Here is a 20247-nt window from a genome sequence, read left to right as displayed (position 1 = left end):
GCTGTTGTATGTTTTGATTTTTGTGGTTTTGGGGGTTAAGCGAGATCCAGGAGAAGGGCGGGCGACGAGGCTTGTAATATGAATTCGTATCTTGACTAGTGAGACAAATGTAACGTCACCTATAACAAGAACTAGGTAGGGACTGGTTTTTTGTTCCTTCTCGCCTTCGGGGTTGACATTTGTTTACATAATTTATATCAAAAACTTCCGACCTAACATTCCTATCCAAATTCTCCAAATCACAGAGGGAATCCGCATCGGCTCCTTTCTCGACTCCACCTCCGCTCTAGTTCGTGTAGGCTTTGAGAATTACACTCTTGTGGTTTGCTGTTCCGTCAGTATTACTCTATTATTTGGAAATAGTACGAATTATTCAATGCTTGTAGAACTTCCTCCTCCTACTACTACAAATGGCAATCGAAGATTTGCACAACACTTTACGCGACAGAGATACCTATCCTGGTACATCTTCAGGCTGTGCCAGACACAGGGAAGATTTCAGCTTAAAGGAAAGACTCAGGTTTTTCTTTACATCTGCGCCGAGGAACGGTGAGCTAGGAAGGACACAAAATTTCACTTAACACTTTTTCAAAGTTCAATAATACTCTCTTAATAGTTTACTCACTCTCAATAGCTTAGAGAGACACGTATTACTGTAAATGTATACTTTGAAGGTTTTCGAGCCCGCAATATTCTATTGAGCAGGTTCGCCGCTTAGATAACAACTTTCTATTGACGCCAAGGCTCCAAAAGATGCCATGGAAGAGGCTGACTCCAATTTGAGAATAGGCGTTGAAACCAATGAGAGTTTCTACGAGAGCAAAAGATCAATTGATAATGTACCCCGTACATTGTACATCAATGAAGATAAGTGCATGCTCACGGGCTTATTTCAAAATTCAATTGACTGGATAATGCCGGACAGCGATGCTCTCGAGCTTTTAATAAGAACTAGATCATAATGAGAATACTCTGATAGCGTCATGCTGACATTGAATTTATGTATTCTACGGTGCCAAGATGTTAAAGTGCGTGGTTCGAAATCTTCACTTTATTAGACGTGGGGTTAGTCACATGATAACAGTTTTTTCCTGCTTTTTGTAAACTTCTGAATTATAAATTCCATGTTCGAAAGAATATTTTTACTTGTGGTAGCCAAAAGTTTCTGAAAATTATAGTCTATTTATACTTGGAGAACTAGTCGTTATCGTGGGTCAGTAAATCAAGATGGTGCATCACGTGGCAGGAGGCTTATCTTTTTGTAGCAAACATCCATTTCTTATTTCGTTTTTCTCATCTTTTTTTGGGGTCACCAACATGTAGGATATTACTCAACTTGTCATAGAATATGAGGCCCGCTTTGGATCTTCTTCGATTTTCAACCCTTTTGCTTTCAGCTGTGATTGCTTCCGACACGAAATATCCAAATGCGCTTGAAAGTGCACAGCTGGAGAGTCTGAATTCGTATATTGTCATCTTCAAACCCCATGTATCTTCAAACAACAGAAAGATTTATGGCCGGTGGATCGAAAACCAGATCTCGAAGGATGAATCATGGAACGATGGCGAACAAAGCTCTACTCAATTTCCGCTTGAATCTAGACCACGAGCTTTTGGCCTGAAACATGCCTATGACATCAATGGGCAGCTGTTTGGATATTCTGGTCAATTTAATGATATTTTGCTTAAGAAGATTCAGCAACATCCAGACGTGTGGTACAAATATTTCCTCCTCCCTTATGTTTACTGCATTCTCAAATGGCTTTTTTCGCTAGGGATCGCCCTTTTATTTTCTAACAATTCCATGCTAATGACATGTATCAGATAGCCTGGGTTGAGAGGGACTCTGAAGTCCAAATCCAGGCTCGAGATGAAACAGTCGTTCAGAATGATGCACCGTGGGGACTTGCTCGAATATCACGAAGAGAAAGGCTCCATGGAAAACATGGCAACCCGTATCTATATTCAGAAGAGGCAGGCGAGGGTGTCAATGTTTATATCGTCGACACCGGTATCGACATTAACCATGCGGACTTCGAAAGCCGTGCTTTTATAGGGACAACAATTATTGCTGGCGAAGTTGACGAAGATGAACACGGGCACGGCACTCACTGCTCTGGTGTGTTTATTGGCAAGAAATTTGGAGTTGCAAAAAGAGCTGAAATATGTTCTGTCAAAGCTATATCGTCAAATGGGAGAGGAAAACAGTCTGATATGATCAAAGCTCTGGAATGGATTATCAACACCAACAAAAAGAATTTCGAGAATCAACGCACGAGAAGCACCAAGGTATTCAGAGGCAGCGTTGTGGATATCAGCATTGGAGGGCCAAAGTCTATTGCTTTGAATATGGCAATCGACGCTGCCATAGCTGCCGGAATCCATGTTTCTGTGGCAGCTGGAAATGATAACGGTGATGCTTGTCAGCATTCTCCTTCCAGTTCCAACTTAGCCATAACTGTTGGTGCATCTACGATATTGGACGAGAGAGCTTGGTTCTCCAACCACGGTAGATGCACCGATATTTTCGCTCCTGGGTTTGACATCCCTGGGCCATGGATTGGTCAAAATAACTCTTCTCGAAGCACGTCGGGAACCTCAACAGCGTCACCGCATGTTGCTGGTCTTCTTGCGTACTTCCTGTCACTTCAGCCTGCACAAAGTTCTGCTTATACTGTTACACCTTTGACTCCACAGAAGATGAAGAAACTTCTGATTGCCATATCCACGAAAGCCAAACTCGCCAATGTTCCTAGTGGCACTCCAAATGTAACATATTCTCCAAGCACACTTTGACGGTCATTGCTGACTTTTAAAGTAGTTCCTAATTTGGAATGGAGAGGGATCCTCGAACATAAGCCAGCTTCAATTCTAAAGACCAAAAAATCTACGATGGATGATTTTCGACGACCTTCGAGAGCTCTGGCTTTTAGCGCGTAGTGGGGCCATGGGACGCAACCATACGCTGTTGCTGGCCACTGCAAAACATTGAACTACTTCAGAATATTGAACTGAACTTAAAGTCTTCCAAACTTAGACTCTTCAGTTCCTGCTGAATTGCCTGCTCTTACAGAAACCTCAGAAGAGTCAATATGCTATCTAAAAAGATTCAATTTTTGTTGTTGCGGCTATCTGTGTTTCAAATTCGTCTTACGTGTCGGTTGGGTATTAATGGCCGCCGACTTCAGAGAGACTGTGATCATCAATTCCAGTCTACTATGGTTATAAACACAATGAGTCGAAAGCGCGCCAGCAAAGAACAAGGTAAGCCAAATCGGTTGCGATCCATCATTTTCGACCAAGTACACTAATTCTGAACATCTTCTATAATTGAGGTTAGGAGCTAAGTGGTATCAGGGGTAGAATTATTAGGATTATTTCCGCATTAAGCAATTTCGAGAGTAACAAGTGTATCTTCGAGATCTTTTCATATTACCGGGTATCCCTGTGATACATATCCGATGAAGTTATGATATGCCTAGATAACTTATGCTGCTCCACAAACAGAGATAAGTTGCGATTGGAAGAATAATGGCTGAGAAGATATACAGTAAATGAGTGTGTAGATCTCCACGGCGGTGGCCGTCATGGAGCCAGGGACCAAGCTCTTTGCGGAAGGAGTCAACGGTTGGTGGGTGAGTGAAGGAAGGCGGAGGAAGAGCAGAAGCCGAGCACAGACCCGACAAAGAAACAGTACGGGGCGCCGTCTCCGATTGGCAACATCCCTTGCAGGGCGTTGTAAGCTCTACCAACATTCATTCCTTATCCCTTGACGAACAGCATGCTTACCATCATTTCAACAAGTTGACGTTTATCAACCTCGAACAGACCCTTTCAACTATATCTCCCACTTAACACGGAGAAATACTGTGTAACTGTATTGTTTGCCGACTTGCGCCCCACATCCCACCCTCCAACTGCCTCCCTTGGCTTCGCTTGGCCATCAGTCAAGCAATCATCTGGCGCTCTTGGAGAGCTTATATTAAGCCGGACAAGGTTGTCCGAAGCTTAAAGAAGAGATAACGGCTTTGGATCTGCATTGCCCCTCACTACTGCAATCGCTCTGGACGGCATCCACTCACAACACTGCATTCATCTCCAATTGCCACAATCTCCAAGGCCCCAAGACTGAAGGAGCAGGTACCAAACCTTGTCGAAAAGATTTCGTACCTGGAGCCGGCCCGGCTAATGCACTTCTTTGGCGGACAAATCTCAATTAGGCTTTGATCCCTAGTTTTGTACGTCTGAATGGTTACATGAATGGTGCAATAATGGAGTCGTACCAAGGTTAAAGCTGTGCTTCGCAGCCTCGGTCGATGATTGCAGCTGCAGCAGGCGAGCTACCTGGTTCACTTGAGAAGGTGAAGGGACGACATAAATATTCGCCTTTCCCCCCTCCTTTTTTTCCTGCTCGCGCTCGTCCTATCCCCTCCAGTACAGCCCATCCCAAGCTCTTGATCCAACACAATCAAGATGCCTTCCTTCCACTCAGTTCTACGCGTCTTTTCGGCGGCGGCTCTTGTCCAAGCTGTTGCTGCCAGTTCAGTCTTTGAATCTTTGGTCCAGACTCCTCGCGGATGGACATTCGTTCGTTCTGCTGATTCAGATGAGACTGTCAAACTTCGAGTTTCTCTCAAGCAACAGAATGTCGAATCACTCTACCAAAAGGTCATGGAGGTCTCAACCCCAGACCATGAGCAGTACGGAAAGCATTATGAAGGTCACGAACTCCGAAGCCTCCTCGCGCCAACCCAGCAAACCTCAGATACTGCAATTGCATGGCTACAAGACAACAACATCACTGCTGTGAAGGATGATAGCGACTATGTTCTCTTCACTACCAGTGTTGAGCTTGCAAATAAGCTCCTTGACACCGAATTCTCTTGGTACACCAACGAGGACAAGCAAGAAGTCCTACGAACCCTTCACTACTCAGTTCCTGCCTCGGTTGCAAGCCACATCAACTTCATTCAGCCAACCACAAGATTTGGAAATCTCAACCCATTAGGTTCAACTGCTCAAAAAATCGACACTGGTGCTCAGTTCGATGGTCACACTAAATGGTGGGGATCGCCTATCTCCACTCCTGTCAACATCACTTGCAACTTGACAATCACCCCAGAGTGTCTGTTGGATCTATACAATGTCCACTACAAGGGAGATGCCAAGAACGGAAACACTGCTGGTTTTGCTTCTTTCTTGGAGGAGTATGCTAGGTACAGTGACTTCCAGAAGTTTGAAACTACCTATCTTCCATACGCAGTTGGCACAAACGTAAGTACCTTCCCATTCATTCACAATAGTTCTGTCGCTTACAAGACATTAGTTTACAACCGTCAAGTTCAATGGAGGACTCGATGACCAAGCTAGTGCCGAAGACTCTGGAGAAGCCAACCTCGATGCACAATACGTCCTCGGTGTCGGTTTCCCAACCCCTATCACTCAATTCAGCACTGGAGGACGTGGTCTCCTGATCCCAGACGGGGACTCTCCAACCCCAGCGGACAACACCAACGAGCCATACCTCGACTTCCTCCTCGCCCTTACCAAGCTCCCAAACAAGCAAATTCCTAACTCTATCTCTATCTCCTACGGAGAAAACGAGCAGGAAATCCCAGTCTCCTACGCCGAACAAGTCTGCCAACTCTTCGCCCAACTAGGCGCTCGCGGAAAATCCATCATCTTCTCCTCCGGCGACTCAGGAACCGGTGACTACTGTCTCTCCAACGACGGCAAGAACACCACCAAGTTCCAACCCCAATTCCCAGCAGCCTGTCCCTACGTGACCTCCGTCGGCGGAACCCGCTACATCTCCCCTGAACGCGCCGTCTTCTTCAGCTCCGGCGGCTTCTCCAACATCTGGCCGCGTCCATGGTACCAAGAACTCGCCGTACGCAAGTACTTCTCTACCATCGGCGACAAGAACAAAGGATACTACAATGCCTCTGGTCGTGGATTCCCTGATGTGGCTGCCCAAGGTCAGAACTACCGTGTTTTCGATAAAGGCACAAACAACGGATACCGTGGAACTTCCTGCTCTGCACCAGCATTCAACGGTATTATCGCCCTCCTGAACTCCGCTCGTGTCAGTGCCGGTCTTCCAACCTTGGGTTTCCTTAACCCATGGCTCTACACCATCGGTCAATTCGGCCTCAACGACATTACTACCGGTGAGGGAACCGGTTGCAACGGTCTTTCACGTTTCAACATCAGTCCTAACGGCTCGCCTGTTATTCCGGGTGCCAGTTGGCCTGCGGTTGCGGGCTGGGATGCAGTTACTGGACTTGGTACGCCAGATTTCGGGAAGTTGTTGAAGTTGAGCACTCCATTCGCAAAGAATGAGGGTGGGTATAATACCTCGTAGTATTTGTAGTTAGCGAAACGTTGGTTGTATAATGAAAAAAAATGAAAAATGAATATTATGTAACATTTTGTCATGCTCTTGATATTCTGCTAGTCTCGTGTGAGTTCCGCTAATTAACGCGATTAAAACAACACGCTGTTCAAGGGATACGGAGTAAAGACGCTAGCATTGATATGATTGAAACGTAATCCCTGGGTTTCCAACAGTGGTCGTCTTTTCGAGTTCTCCATCAAAATCACTTACCCCAATTGAGCAAAAGCCGCCCGCTCTCATCTCTTTCCCACCTTTAAGCCATCAAATTCGCAACCTGAAACACGCAAAACAAACAACACAATCATAAAGTCGGCGCGGAAGATTGAAACAAAGCTCTATTCCCAATTAGCTACATACACGGAAAACGCTTCTACTTCAGAGTAACCAACTCCTCGGCACTCGTAGGATGAATAGCAACACAACTATCGAAATCCGCCTTGGTCGCACCCATCTTAATAGCCACACCGAAACCCTGCAACATCTCCCCGCTTCCCAGACCCAGAATATGTAATCCGACAACTTTCTCGTCCGGACCGTGGCAGATCAGTTTGTACTTCGTAGGTCCCTTGTCTTCGGGTTCCATCATCGCGTAGTACATGGCTGTGAAGGAGGTGGTGTAGATTTTGAGGTTGTCTTTGCCGTATTTCTCAACGGCTTCGGGTTCGGTGAGGCCGATTGAGCCGACTTCTGGGTGCGCGAAGACGACGGACGGGATGAGGTTGTAATCGAGTTTTGAGTCGCGGAACTTTTCCGGTCCGAAAAGACGATCTGAAAGTTTGCGGCCGGCGGCGATGGCTACTGGGGTTAATTCGACTTTGCCTACTACGTCGCCCAGAGAGTAGATGTTTTCAACGTTGGTGTTTTGGTAATCATCGGCGATAATTCTGCCTTTGTCGTCTTGTTTTACTCCAGCCTTCTCAAGACCAAGGTCCTCAACTTCTGGCGATCGACCAATAGCCCAGATAAGGTTATCGACTTCTGAGAGCTGTCCTTCTCCGTCTTTGTCCTTGTAGTGGATGGTAAGCCTTCCATTGGAATCCTTCTCTACTTTGCTCTGGCTTGACTGCTTATGAATATGGATTCCTTGTCTCTCGTACTCTGCTACGATAGCATCCTGCACCATTGGGTCGAACGCACGCAAGAATTTGTCGTGGCGGATGAACAGATGCGTCTCCGTCCCTAAAGCGTGGAACATTCCAGCGAACTCAACAGCAATATATCCAGCTCCTACGATGGCTACCTTCTTTGGCTGTCTCTCAATCTCGAAAAACCCATCGCTATTTGTGCCGTATTCAGAACCTGGGATATTTTGAGGGATCGTAGGGTGTCCGCCGACCGCGAGTAAAATCTTCTTCGCTTTGACGGTTTGTTTGGTGCCATCATCTAAAACGATTTCGGCTTCGTTATTGCTGGTGAGATGTGCGCGACCGTGGATGTATTCAACTTTGTCATTGCCCAGGTTCTTCTCGTAGATCCCATTCAATCGCGTGATATAAGCATCTCTCTTCTTCTTGAACATAGGCCAGTCGAATGGCGCACTCTGCTCTACGGAAAATCCATATGCTTTCGAGTCGTGTATCGCCTCTGCCAGCGCGGCGGCGTTCCAGGTAACCTTCTTTGGCACACATCTACGTTTCTGTTAGCAAGCTCTTTCGCAGAGGAATTGTATACCTTACCCCACATTGACACAGGTTCCTCCCAAGCGTTTGCTTTCCACAGCTATCGTCTTTGCACCGTAATATCCACTGGCGCGCCTCGCAGAAGCTAATCCACCACTGCCGCCACCAATAACCAAATAATCACAGGTCTTTTCTGCGGGAGCCATGATTGCAGCCGTGTTCGAGAATTGTCTGGAAAGCGAAGTTAATCTTGAATTTGCCGTCTTGGAAGCTGCAGCAGAGGTAGCTCGTGCGAATAGAGAAAGATTTAGCATGAGAGTAGTCGAATTGGGGTGAATCTGGAGGGGGTGGTGGGGTTGATATGCTCGCGGGAAGTGACGTGCTAGGGACTGCAGATGTCTCTGTGACGATGATTTTGTTAGTGCAGTAGGTAGGTGCAAGGGGTGGATTACCAAGACGCAGTTGAGTCTAGAAGCTCTGGCTGACAATACTAACTCTGAACCACCCACATCTAATCTGCTAATATCGCTATGCGATCGTGATGCATTATTGATCTATATTGCTTCTGCAATTGGCTGGTGCAAACATTTGCCAACATCGCGTGCATAATGGCTTGCTTCCTAATCAACGAAGGCGTACAGAACCAGTTCTACCTCGGAAGGAACCTCGGGAGCAGACGACGCCTGCATCAATTGACAGCGGGATCCAAAGAAGCCGAGCTCGGCCCAATGCTCCGATCCCCTGAGACTCCTCCCCAGTTTCAATATAACCTAATGTAGCCATTTTACTCCAAGGTGATTATTGCGTTTTGAGGACCTTTCATTTGTCAAATATACGAACCAGCTAAATTCTGAAGGGTCTCGGTCCATAGGTTTGTCAGACACCGAAACGGGCATTTCATGGAGGGCCCAGACCCCGACGGATTAGTCTCAGATCCCGATTACCAAATCTACCAAAATCTCGGTGAGTTTCTCTTCTTTGCGTAAGTTCTTGTCCAGATTGATACGGCTTTTCGTGCTGGTCATGAAGTTTCACACAGCAGCAAGAGCAGCCTTTCTTAAAGAAAGTCTGTCAGGCTCTATCAGAAATATACCGAACGGACTTGGTCATGCAATATCACAAGAGCCTATTTCCATCGAACAATATTGACGAATGTGGACTAGTAAGTATTGTTAGGGTCTAGCTTATCTGTTTGTCGCTTATCTCGCTCAGTATTTGATGCTATGTATACTTGTCAGACCTTGAAGTGATTAAGTTTTAGAATTTGTCAACGACGCAACCTCATTCACTCCCTCCCACTTCTTCATGGTGGCTACAAGCGAAGTCGCTTATATTTTTCTTCTTTGAGATGTTCCTTGTTGCATAAATGCTTCCGGAGAGTTATAACGGTTTTCGCCATAGCAAAGGAGGAGGCAACTTCTCGTTGAACGCTTTGAGGTGATAATGTCGCTTATTATTGTTATGATAACCCAAGGAAGTTACAATCATCACGGCCATTCAAGGTATTTGAGAAGATATGATTCAGATGGCGATAGCAAGAACAAGTCAGATGTGTCTCTCTTGTATTTGAAGACTCTTTGTTTCTCTTTGGGTATGCCTCTTTACAACTCTTAACCACTACGAGATCATCCACTATTCATTTTTCCACGCACCACGATCATTAAGGTTCCTGACATCATGAACCTCTCTACTCTTACGACGACACTCTTTGGTGTACTTAATCTTGTTCTTGCTACGGAAACTTTGCTTCCGAAGGATAAGATATCTCACACAGTAAGCTCGGAAGAGACCGACCAAAATATGGAAATCCCGATCAACGAGCGCGACATTCCTCTGACACCTATCTCCCGGGAGGAAAACCCACTATGCTGCAAACAAATGGCACGAGATTGGCTCTCTGTATCGACTATGTGCGCCACAGCTGCATCTCAACAGATAGCACTTTTACCTCAAAGCGCTTGTTACATTACGGGTAATACTTGCAAACCGCTCGCTTGCTATGGGTCAGCGGAAGTCTACTTTTGTAATGATGTCAGTATTCCTCCTCGTGTTTCCTTCTTGTGCTATGATAATTTATCTTTTGATGCTGATTGTATTTCTCTAATAGAAACCATATCCACAAAATCCACCATGCGCTGAGCTCGCTAATTTTGTCGCCAAAATCCAAGGAGAGTGCAACGCGGTCGATGATAAGCATGCACACTTCGTTTGTGGTCAACAGTTTGATACGGGAGGATTTAATGTCGTGGTAAAGCGGGCGACTGACAAGAATGTGAAGTGTCAAAAACCGACTTTCGATTGTGTTGGTAATTCTATTTGGGAGTAATCATGCGGGTGCATCTATCTATTCTCCGAGTTCCTGGGGCAGTCATAATAGATATGTCAGATAGAGAACGAAATAGGTCAGATAGGGGTAATATTTCAAGCAAGACATTTCCCAAAACCGCTGCTTACTCGTTTAAATCTTTATTCAAGTGCTGATACCACCAAATCCCTCGTTGACCCATAAATTAAACTAATATGCACTCATTGAGACTTCTAGTGTCTTATATGTCCAAGACTGGAAGTGCATGCACTATGCTAAGCGAGTTCTGTGTTTCTGTCAATTCAGAAACAGTCTTCAAGCAATCGAAACTCGCTTACGTTACTTGAATATCATATCCTCATTCTCATTCTTTTGATCCTTCCTTTTTAAAGTTTACACAACTCACCTTGACAATACATTATACGTGTGAGCCCTCCTTCCAATATTCTGAAACCATTGTCGTTGATTTGTTGAGTATCGTCGGGTGTACTGATTCGATATTCTGTAGCTTGACTACAACGTCTTCAGCAATCATGCTCCTCACAATCTCTGCAGTCAGCTTCTTAAGCTTCACCTCAGTAATAGTGGCACTTATGGATCACCACATCAATGATATCCGCTTTCCGGATACCATAAACGAAGCAGACTATCAAGTCAAGCCCGGCAGCAATCGCATCCCACTGGATGGCGAACTCCCAGCAAACATTGCCAAGATCCAGAGCAACAGCGATACCGATGGTTTTAGCGCGGCAAGACAAAAACGGGAAGTTCCCCAAGAAAAGGCTCAAGAATTGCCACCGGAGTTGCCTCTTACTACTGGTGGTACAGTATGCTGCGGACCCCTTCATACTTTCCAAACCTCCAAAACTAACATGAAAAGTTCTCAGCAGTAGAACGATGCGAGTCCTTTGATAAAGATTTAAAATATGCGTATGGCAGTTGTGCTCTGCAGGCAGGCATTATCGCAAAGTATAGAGGTGGTCCAGGTGAAGACCCCGAGATCATAATCGACCCCAAGAAGTGCGTAAAGGCTGCGTGCTATAATCAAGCGGCTGCCCAGGTCTGCAACAACGTTCGTATCTTAACCATCTAGTTTTGCAAGGGATTTCAATTAACCATAGCATCGAACAGAACGATAAGCATCTGAAAATCCTCGCGGCAGACGTAGGCAATGAAGTCAAGGACCTGGTTGCCCACGGTACAAAGTATGAAAAGAAAACGCATCAAGCGTGTGGGAGGGTCACTAATTCTAACGGGTGGACTATTACTATCAAAAACGATAAAGACGGCATCGGGGCATGTGATGATGGAAAATATCATGATTGTGAGAAGAGTAGCTTTGTGGGTGACGCCAAACAGATTGCTGCCTAGGAAAGATGAATGAATTCTTGATGGTATGATGTGGATTTCATTTGACGATGGAGAGGATTGGGTGTGAGGCTATCGCTTCTCTTTAGATGTGGAACAGATTCAAGGAAATCAACCTTTTGACTTGAAATACTTTTCTATTGTGAATATTGACATGGAATGGATTCGAGCCTCGAAAAATGAATTATTTCACTAATATGTAGAAACTACATTGGATAACAAAAGCTTATCATTAAGATTATCGGCAAGATGATGTAGTCGAGTGAGAGATATTCAATCTATGCCATACTTTCAATTCTCACTCTTGCTCACTCAATCATCGTTATTAACAGCCTCTTCTTTGCCACTTATTGTTAAACGCCCATTATTCACAGCTTTCAAGCTTTAATGTTATGCCATCTTCGTACTACCTCTCATTACTATAAGTATGGCCCAGCTCTGTTCTCCTCCTTCTGATCCTCCTGACCTTTAAGCATAAAAATCGAGCTACAGTTACCAACCTTTCAAACTTCGTTTAAGAATCAACAAAACCTATCAAACCATGTTCTCAAAGAAGCTCATTCTCAGTATTCTGGGATGCCTCTCTGTTGTCGCCGCTGTCCCAGCCGCCGACACAAATGACCTGCCATATCCAGTTGCACCATTCCGAGCGTCTTACCAAGAGACCCCAGATAGTGAGCCCATCATGCTCGAGGGAGACGTCCATGACAAGGTTCAAAAACTTCGAGCTCGTGCTGGTCTCAGCGAATTCAGCCCTGCTGCCCTTCCAGAGATCAGAAGTGAGCTCGTTGAACGTACACAGGTATGTGAAAATTATATTGCACTTCCGGGATTAAGATCTAATAGAAAGTACAGCAAAACACGTTCTGCTGCAAAGACATCGGCCAACCTTGGAATTACGCATGGGCCGGCTGCACACACTCAGCAGCAATCAACCTCTCGGTATTGAAAGACGTTTATGTAGAACCTCGCTCATGTGTTCTCGCTCACTGCTACGGCGAAGCCGATATCTGGGTTTGCAACGACGTAAGTCCATACTATCCTCACTTCATTTTATGAAATCGTCCTACTAACCGGCCCTACAGAATGACCACCAAATTCACCCCGAAGCAGGCTACATCGCCAAGATGGCCGTTAGCATCGAGCTCACCTGCGTTCAGACCAACGATAGTCATAAACGCTTCTCGTGCGGTCAGCAGTTTGATTCTCAGAATTATAATGTTATCTTGAGGAGGACGGGTGTGCAGAATACTTGTCCTACCGGGAAGGATAAGGATTGTTCGGCTTGGTCTTATTAGGTCTGTTTGATCGTTGAGTTCCTTTTAGTAGGATCAGTGAGGTCATGTGCTGAGGGTGGGGTCTGGGTATGGTTGATAGTTGGCAGTATTGATACTATGGGTGAATTCGTTGGAGGTTGGGGGTTATTATTCAGACCTTTAGTTCGGGGATCGATGGTATATGGAATGTAACACTTTGATTTTGGGTGGTCTGAGTATGGCCTGTGAATGAAATGTTATAACTCCCTATTATGACCCTCGCCGAGATGACGCTAACAAATGATTGGCAAATGCGGGTAAAGAATAAGATTATAACTTTGATAGGTTGAGATGGAGTACTTATGCTAGACATTTATAGTCTTATTCCGACCACCGCAAGTCTTAATGCTGGTTATGAGATCTTTGGGATGCAGGTTCGGAAGATAATCTTGCTAAGATGCTTGCCAGTGGGAGTTACAAGGCTCTTCATGTGATCCACTAGAGAACATCCAGCGAAGCTTCTCCAGTTGACTCCAGCTGAAGATGGTTTCTACTAATGAAGGTCCTGGGCGAAAATACCACTCAACCAGAGGCACTTGGACCATCTTTCATTGGCATAGATATTGCTCCCTTCTTCTCCTTGATTTGCAACTGCTTGATTTTCAGAAGTCCGTAGAGCATCTTGAGACCAGGGGCGGGAATTCCGAGCTTTTCCGCCTCACGTAAAGGCTCGCCGACGATGTTTTCGAACTCGATATAATTTCCCTATCCGGTTAGTCAAGAATTAAATATCGTGATGAGAAGGAGTGTTTCGATCCGCAGTCAGAAACCAAACCTTACCTTTTCAACATCTTGCAACATGCTAGGCTTGAAGTAAGTATCCCAAGGATCACAGTCAATCATATCTTGAACCACAGCTTCTGGAATGTCATATCCTTTGGCTTTAGCAATCTCCCAGACTTCGTACATGAGCGGTCTGATAATATCTTCAATAGGAAACTCCGCCATCCGCATCCGACTCGTGTCCATGCCCGTAATCGCACAGGCTCCATTGTAACTTGCGTTATAGATAAGCTTTCGCCATCTTACAAATCCTACGTCAGGCTCGTATGTGCAAGAAACCTTTCCGGAAGCAGAATAGAGCTCGACGAATTTCTCAGCTGCTGCTACTGAGAGGGAAGCAGAGATGATGGAGGAGGGTGATGTAAAAGCACCGACCAAGAGGCGGTCTTGATCGTCATGTAGGATACATCCAGGTGCTGTTTCTGTTGCACCTATGAGAGACACTCCGGACACGATTGGATTACTTGGAAAAGCCGCAATGACTGGAAGCTCAATATTCAGCCCATTTTGCAGTAGAACTATGGTTGTATGTCTGGGTGTTACAGCAGGCCGTATGAGATCCACGACTGTTGGTGAGATGTCAGGAACATTCTTCGTAGTTACCAAAATCATGTCGTATACCATCGAGCCTTCTTTGGAGACATTTGGAACCCAGTTCAGTACTATCTGGCCATCAGTATGGATATGATTTTCATATCTGTGCAGGCATACTCTTCGTTGGTCTCCATCCTTCTACATCCCCATGATCCAAAGACTTAATGGTAAAGCCGCTCTCCTTAACAGCCTTGAAGTTGGAGCGCAAAACAGCAGTAACGGTTGCTAGACCCCCAGCTTCAAGATTGTAAGCTGCCATCGTGCCAACCCCCCCAGCACCTATCAGAAGAACGCTCGTCTTTTTCGACATGATGGATGAACTTTCAGGGCAAATTCAATTCTAGAAAAGCGATGTAGCAAGATTAATGAAGCTTATCAAGAGAGCGAAATCCGGTATTCTAATAAAAGAAGTCGTATCTAGTCAAAAGTGGGGAACTTGAAAAGTGATTCTCTGGAACGACATCGGATTGAATCAGGGCAGTATGGGCCCTCCATGTCTATTTTTTGCGCGAAAGAAGCAAGTAAGGAGAGGTTTCAGTCTCGTGCAGAATGAACGAGACTCATCTATACCTGGGAATGTGAAGGGAGGAAATGACCCAGTCTGCAACTGATACCACCACGTGAGGACGCGAAAAGGACCAGTTATGGTAAAGACACTAGACGAAATCTAATACTGCAGAAATTAGACGTCTAAAGATTGTATGTCGACTCTAGAAGGGTAGTAGCAAAGCTGTTAGTCAAGTCGTTAGGTAAGGAGATTCTTACGCCACGACGGAGGTTTATTTGGCGCTAGTCAGCTCATCCCTGTTCACCCCAAATTGGGCGCGTCAACCCAACCAAAAAGTACAGGAGACGCGAACAACATCACCAGTATACGAATGAACTCAGCAATTTTGCCCAAATTCGCCATCGACAGTTAGCTAATGAACGATATACCATCGATGTCTCCGTAGTACCTCACTTTCAGTAATAATATACCGCGCAGCATCCAGCTCCCGTCCTGCACATTCCAGACGCCATTGATTTACTATGACGGACACACTACACAACGTCCCTATAGTGCTAGACAATGGCTCTGGTACCATTCGCGCCGGATTCGCAGGTGATGATCTGCCAAAATGCTATTTTCCTTCGTTTGTAGGTCGGCCGAAACATCTTCGAGTACTGGCAGGCGCATTAGAAGGCGACGTGTTTATTGGGGATCGGGCTCAGGAGCTTCGAGGGCTGCTCAAAATTCGCTATCCGCTGGAACATGGAATCGTCACCGATTGGGATGATATGGAAAGGATTTGGGAATATGTTTATGGGGAAGGGTTGAAAACTTTGAGCGAAGAGGTTTGTTCACCATTTGCTGGCTCCCTGTGGTTGCGTGGTTGGATTTACAACTCGTTGAATTGAGACTGAAGTGCACCAATTCGACTTGTGACATGGCTGATCAGACAAATAGCATCCAGTACTATTAACAGAACCACCGCTGAACCCAAGGAGCAATCGCGATACCGCTGCCCAAATACTATTCGAAACATTTAACGTCCCTGCGTTATACACTTCAATACAAGCAGTACTGTCATTATATGCTTCCGGGCGTACAACTGGAATAGTACTGGACGCTGGAGACGGTGTCTCCCATGCAGTCCCTGTGTATGAAGGGTTCGCTATGCCAAGTTCCATACGAAGAATAGATGTGGCTGGACGAGATGTGACTGAGCACATGCAAACGCTATTACGAAAAGCTGGATATGTTTTCCATACCAGTGCTGAGAAGGAGGTCGTGCGAATGATTAAAGAGAAAGTCAGCTACGTAGCAGCAGACCCAAAACGAGAAGAGAAAGAGTGGACAAGTGCGAAGTTGGGCGACGGCAAGACGGTGGAGTATGCCCTGCCGGATGGAAATAAAATAAAGGTACAATCGCCGCAAATAACTCTGTTTGATATTCTGACAAGTCCTAGATAGGAGCAGAACGATTCCGTGCACCCGAAATTCTCTTCGATCCGGAAATTATTGGCCTCGAGTACCCAGGAATCCATCAGATCGTGGTGGACGCCATCAACCGTACAGATCTCGACTTACGGAAATCGCTATTTGGCAATATTGTGTTGTCTGGTGGTAGTACATTGACCAAGGGGTTCGGTGACAGGTTATTACAAGAAGTACGACGGCTGGCTGTAAAGGATATGAGGATCAAAATCTCCGCTCCACCTGAACGGAAATATTCTACATGGATTGGAGGTAGTATTTTGGCGGGTTTGAGCACGTTCAAAAAGGTAGGAGTTATTGAGTAACTTTGGAATTGAGAAGCTAACATGATTTGCAGATGTGGGTCAGCATCGACGATTGGCATGAGAATCCGGACATCATACACACTAAATTTACATGATCACTTGACATACTACGCAAATGTGCGGATTTGCGACGGAAATCGCTTCCACACATCTCTCCGTCAGAGGACATGACGAATCTCTTTTGTACCCCATGAGTGCAAAAATGGCTATGTAAAATGGCTTCGAACTGTTCTCACCGAGCATATCAGCGCCTTCAGCGGGAAGGCTCTGCCGATTAATATTCATTGTACACTATTAACTTTTTATCTCATGCTGATCGCGCAAATGCCAACAAACAGCAATTGCGATGGGGTGTAGAAGGAAATCTAGGTGGTGTTCGAGGGAGCCATGGAGCGTCTTGGAACCCCCAGTAGGGTGAAATGCTAAGCCTTAGGCCGTACCAGTTTATGATAAAATGGCTGCAGGAGATTAGCACAGCAATATAATAAATGATACCCATATTCGCGAACCGTGTTAAGGATAATAAGTGAGTAGTGGCTATCGAGAGTCTGGATAGAGTTGACATGCCTCGTTTAGCAGAATTTGCTCAGCAGGGTTGCTCCAGATATTACCTATTCACCTCCAGATCCCATTCAAGATCCTCCATATTTTTGTTGCACGTCGGATTACGCTTGCACAAAACTAGCGTCTTTTCGCAATGCGCTCGTCTTTTCATTGGCTAACGCCGAAAGTCTGCTCCAGGAATTGCAAGTAGTACCGGAGAAGTAAGCGCGCCACATTCACTCATTCACTTCCCAAAAAGACTAACCAGATTGTTTTGTTGCACGTCGAATTACGCTTGTACAAAACTAGCGTATTTTTGCAATGCGATCGTCTTCTCATTGGCTTGAGTTTGCGCTTGCTCGAGTAGTGGTATGTCGTGCCGAAGAGGTGAACGTTGCACATCGCAAAAGAATTGTACATAACTAGCGTCTTTCTACTATGCGCTCGTATTATCATTGGTTCTGCTCTTCGTCGACTTCGAATGCGCTCGTCTTGTTATTGGTTATCAGAATTCGAGGTGTTCTAGGTGGACAGGGGAGAAATTTGAGTATTCACTGAAATCACTTCCCAACCCGCTTTTTTTGCTTTTGTTGCACTCCGTCCCCGCTTGTACAAGGCCAGCAGCTTTATATAATGCGCTCGCAGTATCATTGGTTCTGTTCATCGTCTACTTGAACGTGATAGTGTGTTTGGTGGTTTGGTTGACTAGGAGGGGCGGGGGTAGAGATTCAATTTACTAGATGTCCTTAAAAGTCCGTTGTAAGATTTTGTAGCACATCGCAATAAAATTGTACATAACAAGCGTCTTCTGGCAATGCGATCGTGCTATTTTTGGTCTAAAGTAGTTTTAATCTTGCGCTCTTATCTTCCTTAGTCTCCCTATCTTACAGTGACGAGAATGCAGCCGGTCATACCGAGCATTCACTTACCCAATTCTCACAAAACGGTTTTAATCTTTTTGTTATACATCGGACTACGCTTATATAAAATTAGCGTAATCTAGGTTTACGCTTGTATTATTATTAGTTCTAAAATTCGATATCTCGAGTATAATACCTAAGGTAAAGCTTAGTATTTACCGAATTCCTTCTAGAATCCTACGCTAGTATCTACCCTTACTATTTTATTATATATCGAATTACGCTTATATAGAATTAGCGCTATTCTAGAATATAATCGATCTACTATTAGTTTATAGAACTAACCTTAGAACTATTCTACTACTAGTAAAGCTAGATATTTACTAACTTCCCCTACGAATCTTACCCTAGAATATACCTATTCTTTTATTGTACATCGAACTACGCTTATATAGAATTAGCGCTATTCTGTAATACGATCGGTCTACTATTAGTCTATAGTAACAACTTCTACCGCGCAATGCTAAAGGCAAATCTAGATTTCCAAGGATCAAATCCGTGGATACTTCTCCATCATAAGTCCCTTAAGCTTCGTGTAAAAAATTTCACGCTTGTAAAAAATTACAGTCATCTTGTAATACGATCGTCATGTCATTGGTTCGAAGGAATGGTTTCAACCCGGCTCCTACGCTAAGGGCAGAGCTTAGTATACACCAATTTAATTCATGACATTCTCTCCATACTCGTTTGTTGCACATCGCTCGCGCTTGTACAGAACCCGCGTCCTTTCGAGAATGCGATCGTCTTCTTGTTGGTCGAATCACGAGGAGGTTGTCGAATGTTCTTGCCTAGAACGCGGTTTGATATTCACTAACACCACTTCTGTCGACATTGATGTTATTGTGTTGCACATCGCTCACACTTGTACAAAATTAGCGCCATTTCAGAATGCGATCGTGATCTGATTGGTTCTGTAGGATGGACATACACTAGAGAAGGATCGATGGTGTCGTCTATAACTCCCGGGTTCTGGACCCCTATTCACAGGCGACGTAAGGGAAGCTTTTCGTGAATGGCAGACAATTGTGCATGTGAAAGCTTTTTAGTGGGAATTTTGCAAGGATTTCGAGACTGAAGATCTGCTTATAGTAATAAAAGAGTTGGATAGTTTGTGAGAACGAGCCATTTACCTCGAGACGCAATGGGTATTTGCACGCCTTATATTCTTCTTCATCAAGGGTCAAATCAATGGCCCAGAGCATACTGAGTCCTTTGATTTACGTGAAACAATCCTATAGCAAATTGATTGTATATTGATGATATACCGCTGAAGTGACGAATACTGTATTTTAAGAGGCCACTTCGCTTAAATTACCGTCGTTAGTAATTCCTCACACCACCAGCCTACCTTGAACTTATGACTCGATATATCTCAGTACATCGTCTCGCTTTTAATATATTACAAAGTTTTAATGTCGCTGCGGGATGATTCCACATATCTCTATCGCTAACCACCATGTCCAAAGCAACCACCTAGTCCCCTAAAAAGCAACCCATCACAAAAAAACACATAGCACTGTCGACTTGAAGATTTGCAGATAAGACAGGCGTTTCTATTCTGTTGATTCTCCCTGCGCATCTCTTCTCCTCTCCTCATCCCTTCCTCTTATAGCCGCCTTAAGCATAGCGAAAGCCCTATATTTCATATGACCATATCTCTCGGCCGTGGCAAACTCTATGTCCAAATCATCGAGAGAACATAGAAACGCTTTTATCTGGCCAAAATAGTCAATCGCGGTTGGAAAATCTTCCGCGTAGAGATTCCTCCGCAAAACGCCGTTTTTTGTGTACCAGCACTCGAAGCTGTGAAGAGGTTTTCGAAATGTTCTGAATCCCTCCAGATAAGGTATTTCAAAACTCAAGCTAAAAGGTGAAACTTTGTTGTTGATCACACATCCCTCGAGGATAACCGTAGGCATTCGCTCTCGTGGATTTAGTGGCTCGGGGAGATATATCGGATCTACCGACATACAATCTATCGTCCATTGAAGCACACGATCAAATGCCCGGTCGACTTGATCCTGATCTACCGGGCTTGGACATCTATAACCTGAAGCACTAGAGCTTGGAGCTCTAGGTTCTTGACCGCTAAGACTTTGGCTTCTACTCCTAAATCTCG

The 20247-nt window shown here is 44.9% G+C and overlaps 8 protein-coding genes across 8 annotated transcripts; 6 read left to right on the top strand and 2 right to left on the bottom strand.

Moving 5' to 3' along the window:
* Nucleotides 1-1348: 1348 nt before the first annotated feature.
* On the top strand, nucleotides 1349-2875 carry GLAREA_05270 (Subtilisin-like protein; the record flags this gene model as incomplete). The annotated part of the gene is made up of 3 exons (XM_008078559.1): nucleotides 1349-1711; nucleotides 1825-2769; nucleotides 2822-2875. The coding sequence occupies 3 exons, from the start codon at nucleotides 1349-1351 to the stop codon at nucleotides 2873-2875; spliced, it is 1362 nt and encodes a 453-aa protein (XP_008076750.1).
* Nucleotides 2876-4473: 1598 nt separating this feature from the next.
* On the top strand, nucleotides 4474-6364 carry GLAREA_05269 (Subtilisin-like protein; the record flags this gene model as incomplete). The annotated part of the gene is made up of 2 exons (XM_008078558.1): nucleotides 4474-5274; nucleotides 5327-6364. The coding sequence occupies 2 exons, from the start codon at nucleotides 4474-4476 to the stop codon at nucleotides 6362-6364; spliced, it is 1839 nt and encodes a 612-aa protein (XP_008076749.1).
* A 403-nt stretch (nucleotides 6365-6767) lies between these two features.
* GLAREA_05268 (FAD/NAD(P)-binding protein) lies at nucleotides 6768-8330 on the bottom strand (the record flags this gene model as incomplete). Its single annotated transcript, XM_008078557.1, has 2 exons — nucleotides 6768-8025; nucleotides 8074-8330. The coding sequence occupies 2 exons, from the start codon at nucleotides 8328-8330 to the stop codon at nucleotides 6768-6770; spliced, it is 1515 nt and encodes a 504-aa protein (XP_008076748.1).
* A 1363-nt stretch (nucleotides 8331-9693) lies between these two features.
* Nucleotides 9694-10342, top strand: GLAREA_05267 (uncharacterized protein; the record flags this gene model as incomplete). Its single annotated transcript, XM_008078556.1, has 2 exons — nucleotides 9694-10047; nucleotides 10124-10342. 2 exons carry the CDS (start codon nucleotides 9694-9696, stop codon nucleotides 10340-10342), a joined length of 573 nt encoding a protein of 190 aa, XP_008076747.1.
* Nucleotides 10343-10854: 512 nt separating this feature from the next.
* On the top strand, nucleotides 10855-11692 carry GLAREA_05266 (uncharacterized protein; the record flags this gene model as incomplete). Its single annotated transcript, XM_008078555.1, has 3 exons — nucleotides 10855-11148; nucleotides 11202-11393; nucleotides 11453-11692. The coding sequence occupies 3 exons, from the start codon at nucleotides 10855-10857 to the stop codon at nucleotides 11690-11692; spliced, it is 726 nt and encodes a 241-aa protein (XP_008076746.1).
* A 538-nt stretch (nucleotides 11693-12230) lies between these two features.
* GLAREA_05265 (uncharacterized protein) lies at nucleotides 12231-12987 on the top strand (the record flags this gene model as incomplete). The annotated part of the gene is made up of 3 exons (XM_008078554.1): nucleotides 12231-12491; nucleotides 12545-12715; nucleotides 12775-12987. The coding sequence occupies 3 exons, from the start codon at nucleotides 12231-12233 to the stop codon at nucleotides 12985-12987; spliced, it is 645 nt and encodes a 214-aa protein (XP_008076745.1).
* Nucleotides 12988-13527: 540 nt separating this feature from the next.
* Nucleotides 13528-14692, bottom strand: GLAREA_05264 (6-phosphogluconate dehydrogenase C-terminal; the record flags this gene model as incomplete). The annotated part of the gene is made up of 3 exons (XM_008078553.1): nucleotides 13528-13710; nucleotides 13786-14450; nucleotides 14500-14692. The coding sequence occupies 3 exons, from the start codon at nucleotides 14690-14692 to the stop codon at nucleotides 13528-13530; spliced, it is 1041 nt and encodes a 346-aa protein (XP_008076744.1).
* Nucleotides 14693-15411: 719 nt separating this feature from the next.
* GLAREA_05263 (Actin-like ATPase) lies at nucleotides 15412-16760 on the top strand (the record flags this gene model as incomplete). Its single annotated transcript, XM_008078552.1, has 4 exons — nucleotides 15412-15717; nucleotides 15830-16285; nucleotides 16333-16647; nucleotides 16698-16760. The coding sequence occupies 4 exons, from the start codon at nucleotides 15412-15414 to the stop codon at nucleotides 16758-16760; spliced, it is 1140 nt and encodes a 379-aa protein (XP_008076743.1).
* Between the last annotated feature and the right edge of the window lie 3487 nt (nucleotides 16761-20247).

This window comes from Glarea lozoyensis, assembly GCF_000409485.1.
Source record: "Glarea lozoyensis ATCC 20868 chromosome Unknown GLAREA10, whole genome shotgun sequence".
Classification (NCBI taxonomy): domain Eukaryota; kingdom Fungi; phylum Ascomycota; class Leotiomycetes; order Helotiales; family Helotiaceae; genus Glarea; species Glarea lozoyensis.
The sequence above is the reverse complement of the archived record's forward strand: the minus strand, read 5'-3'. Positions and strand labels throughout refer to the sequence as shown.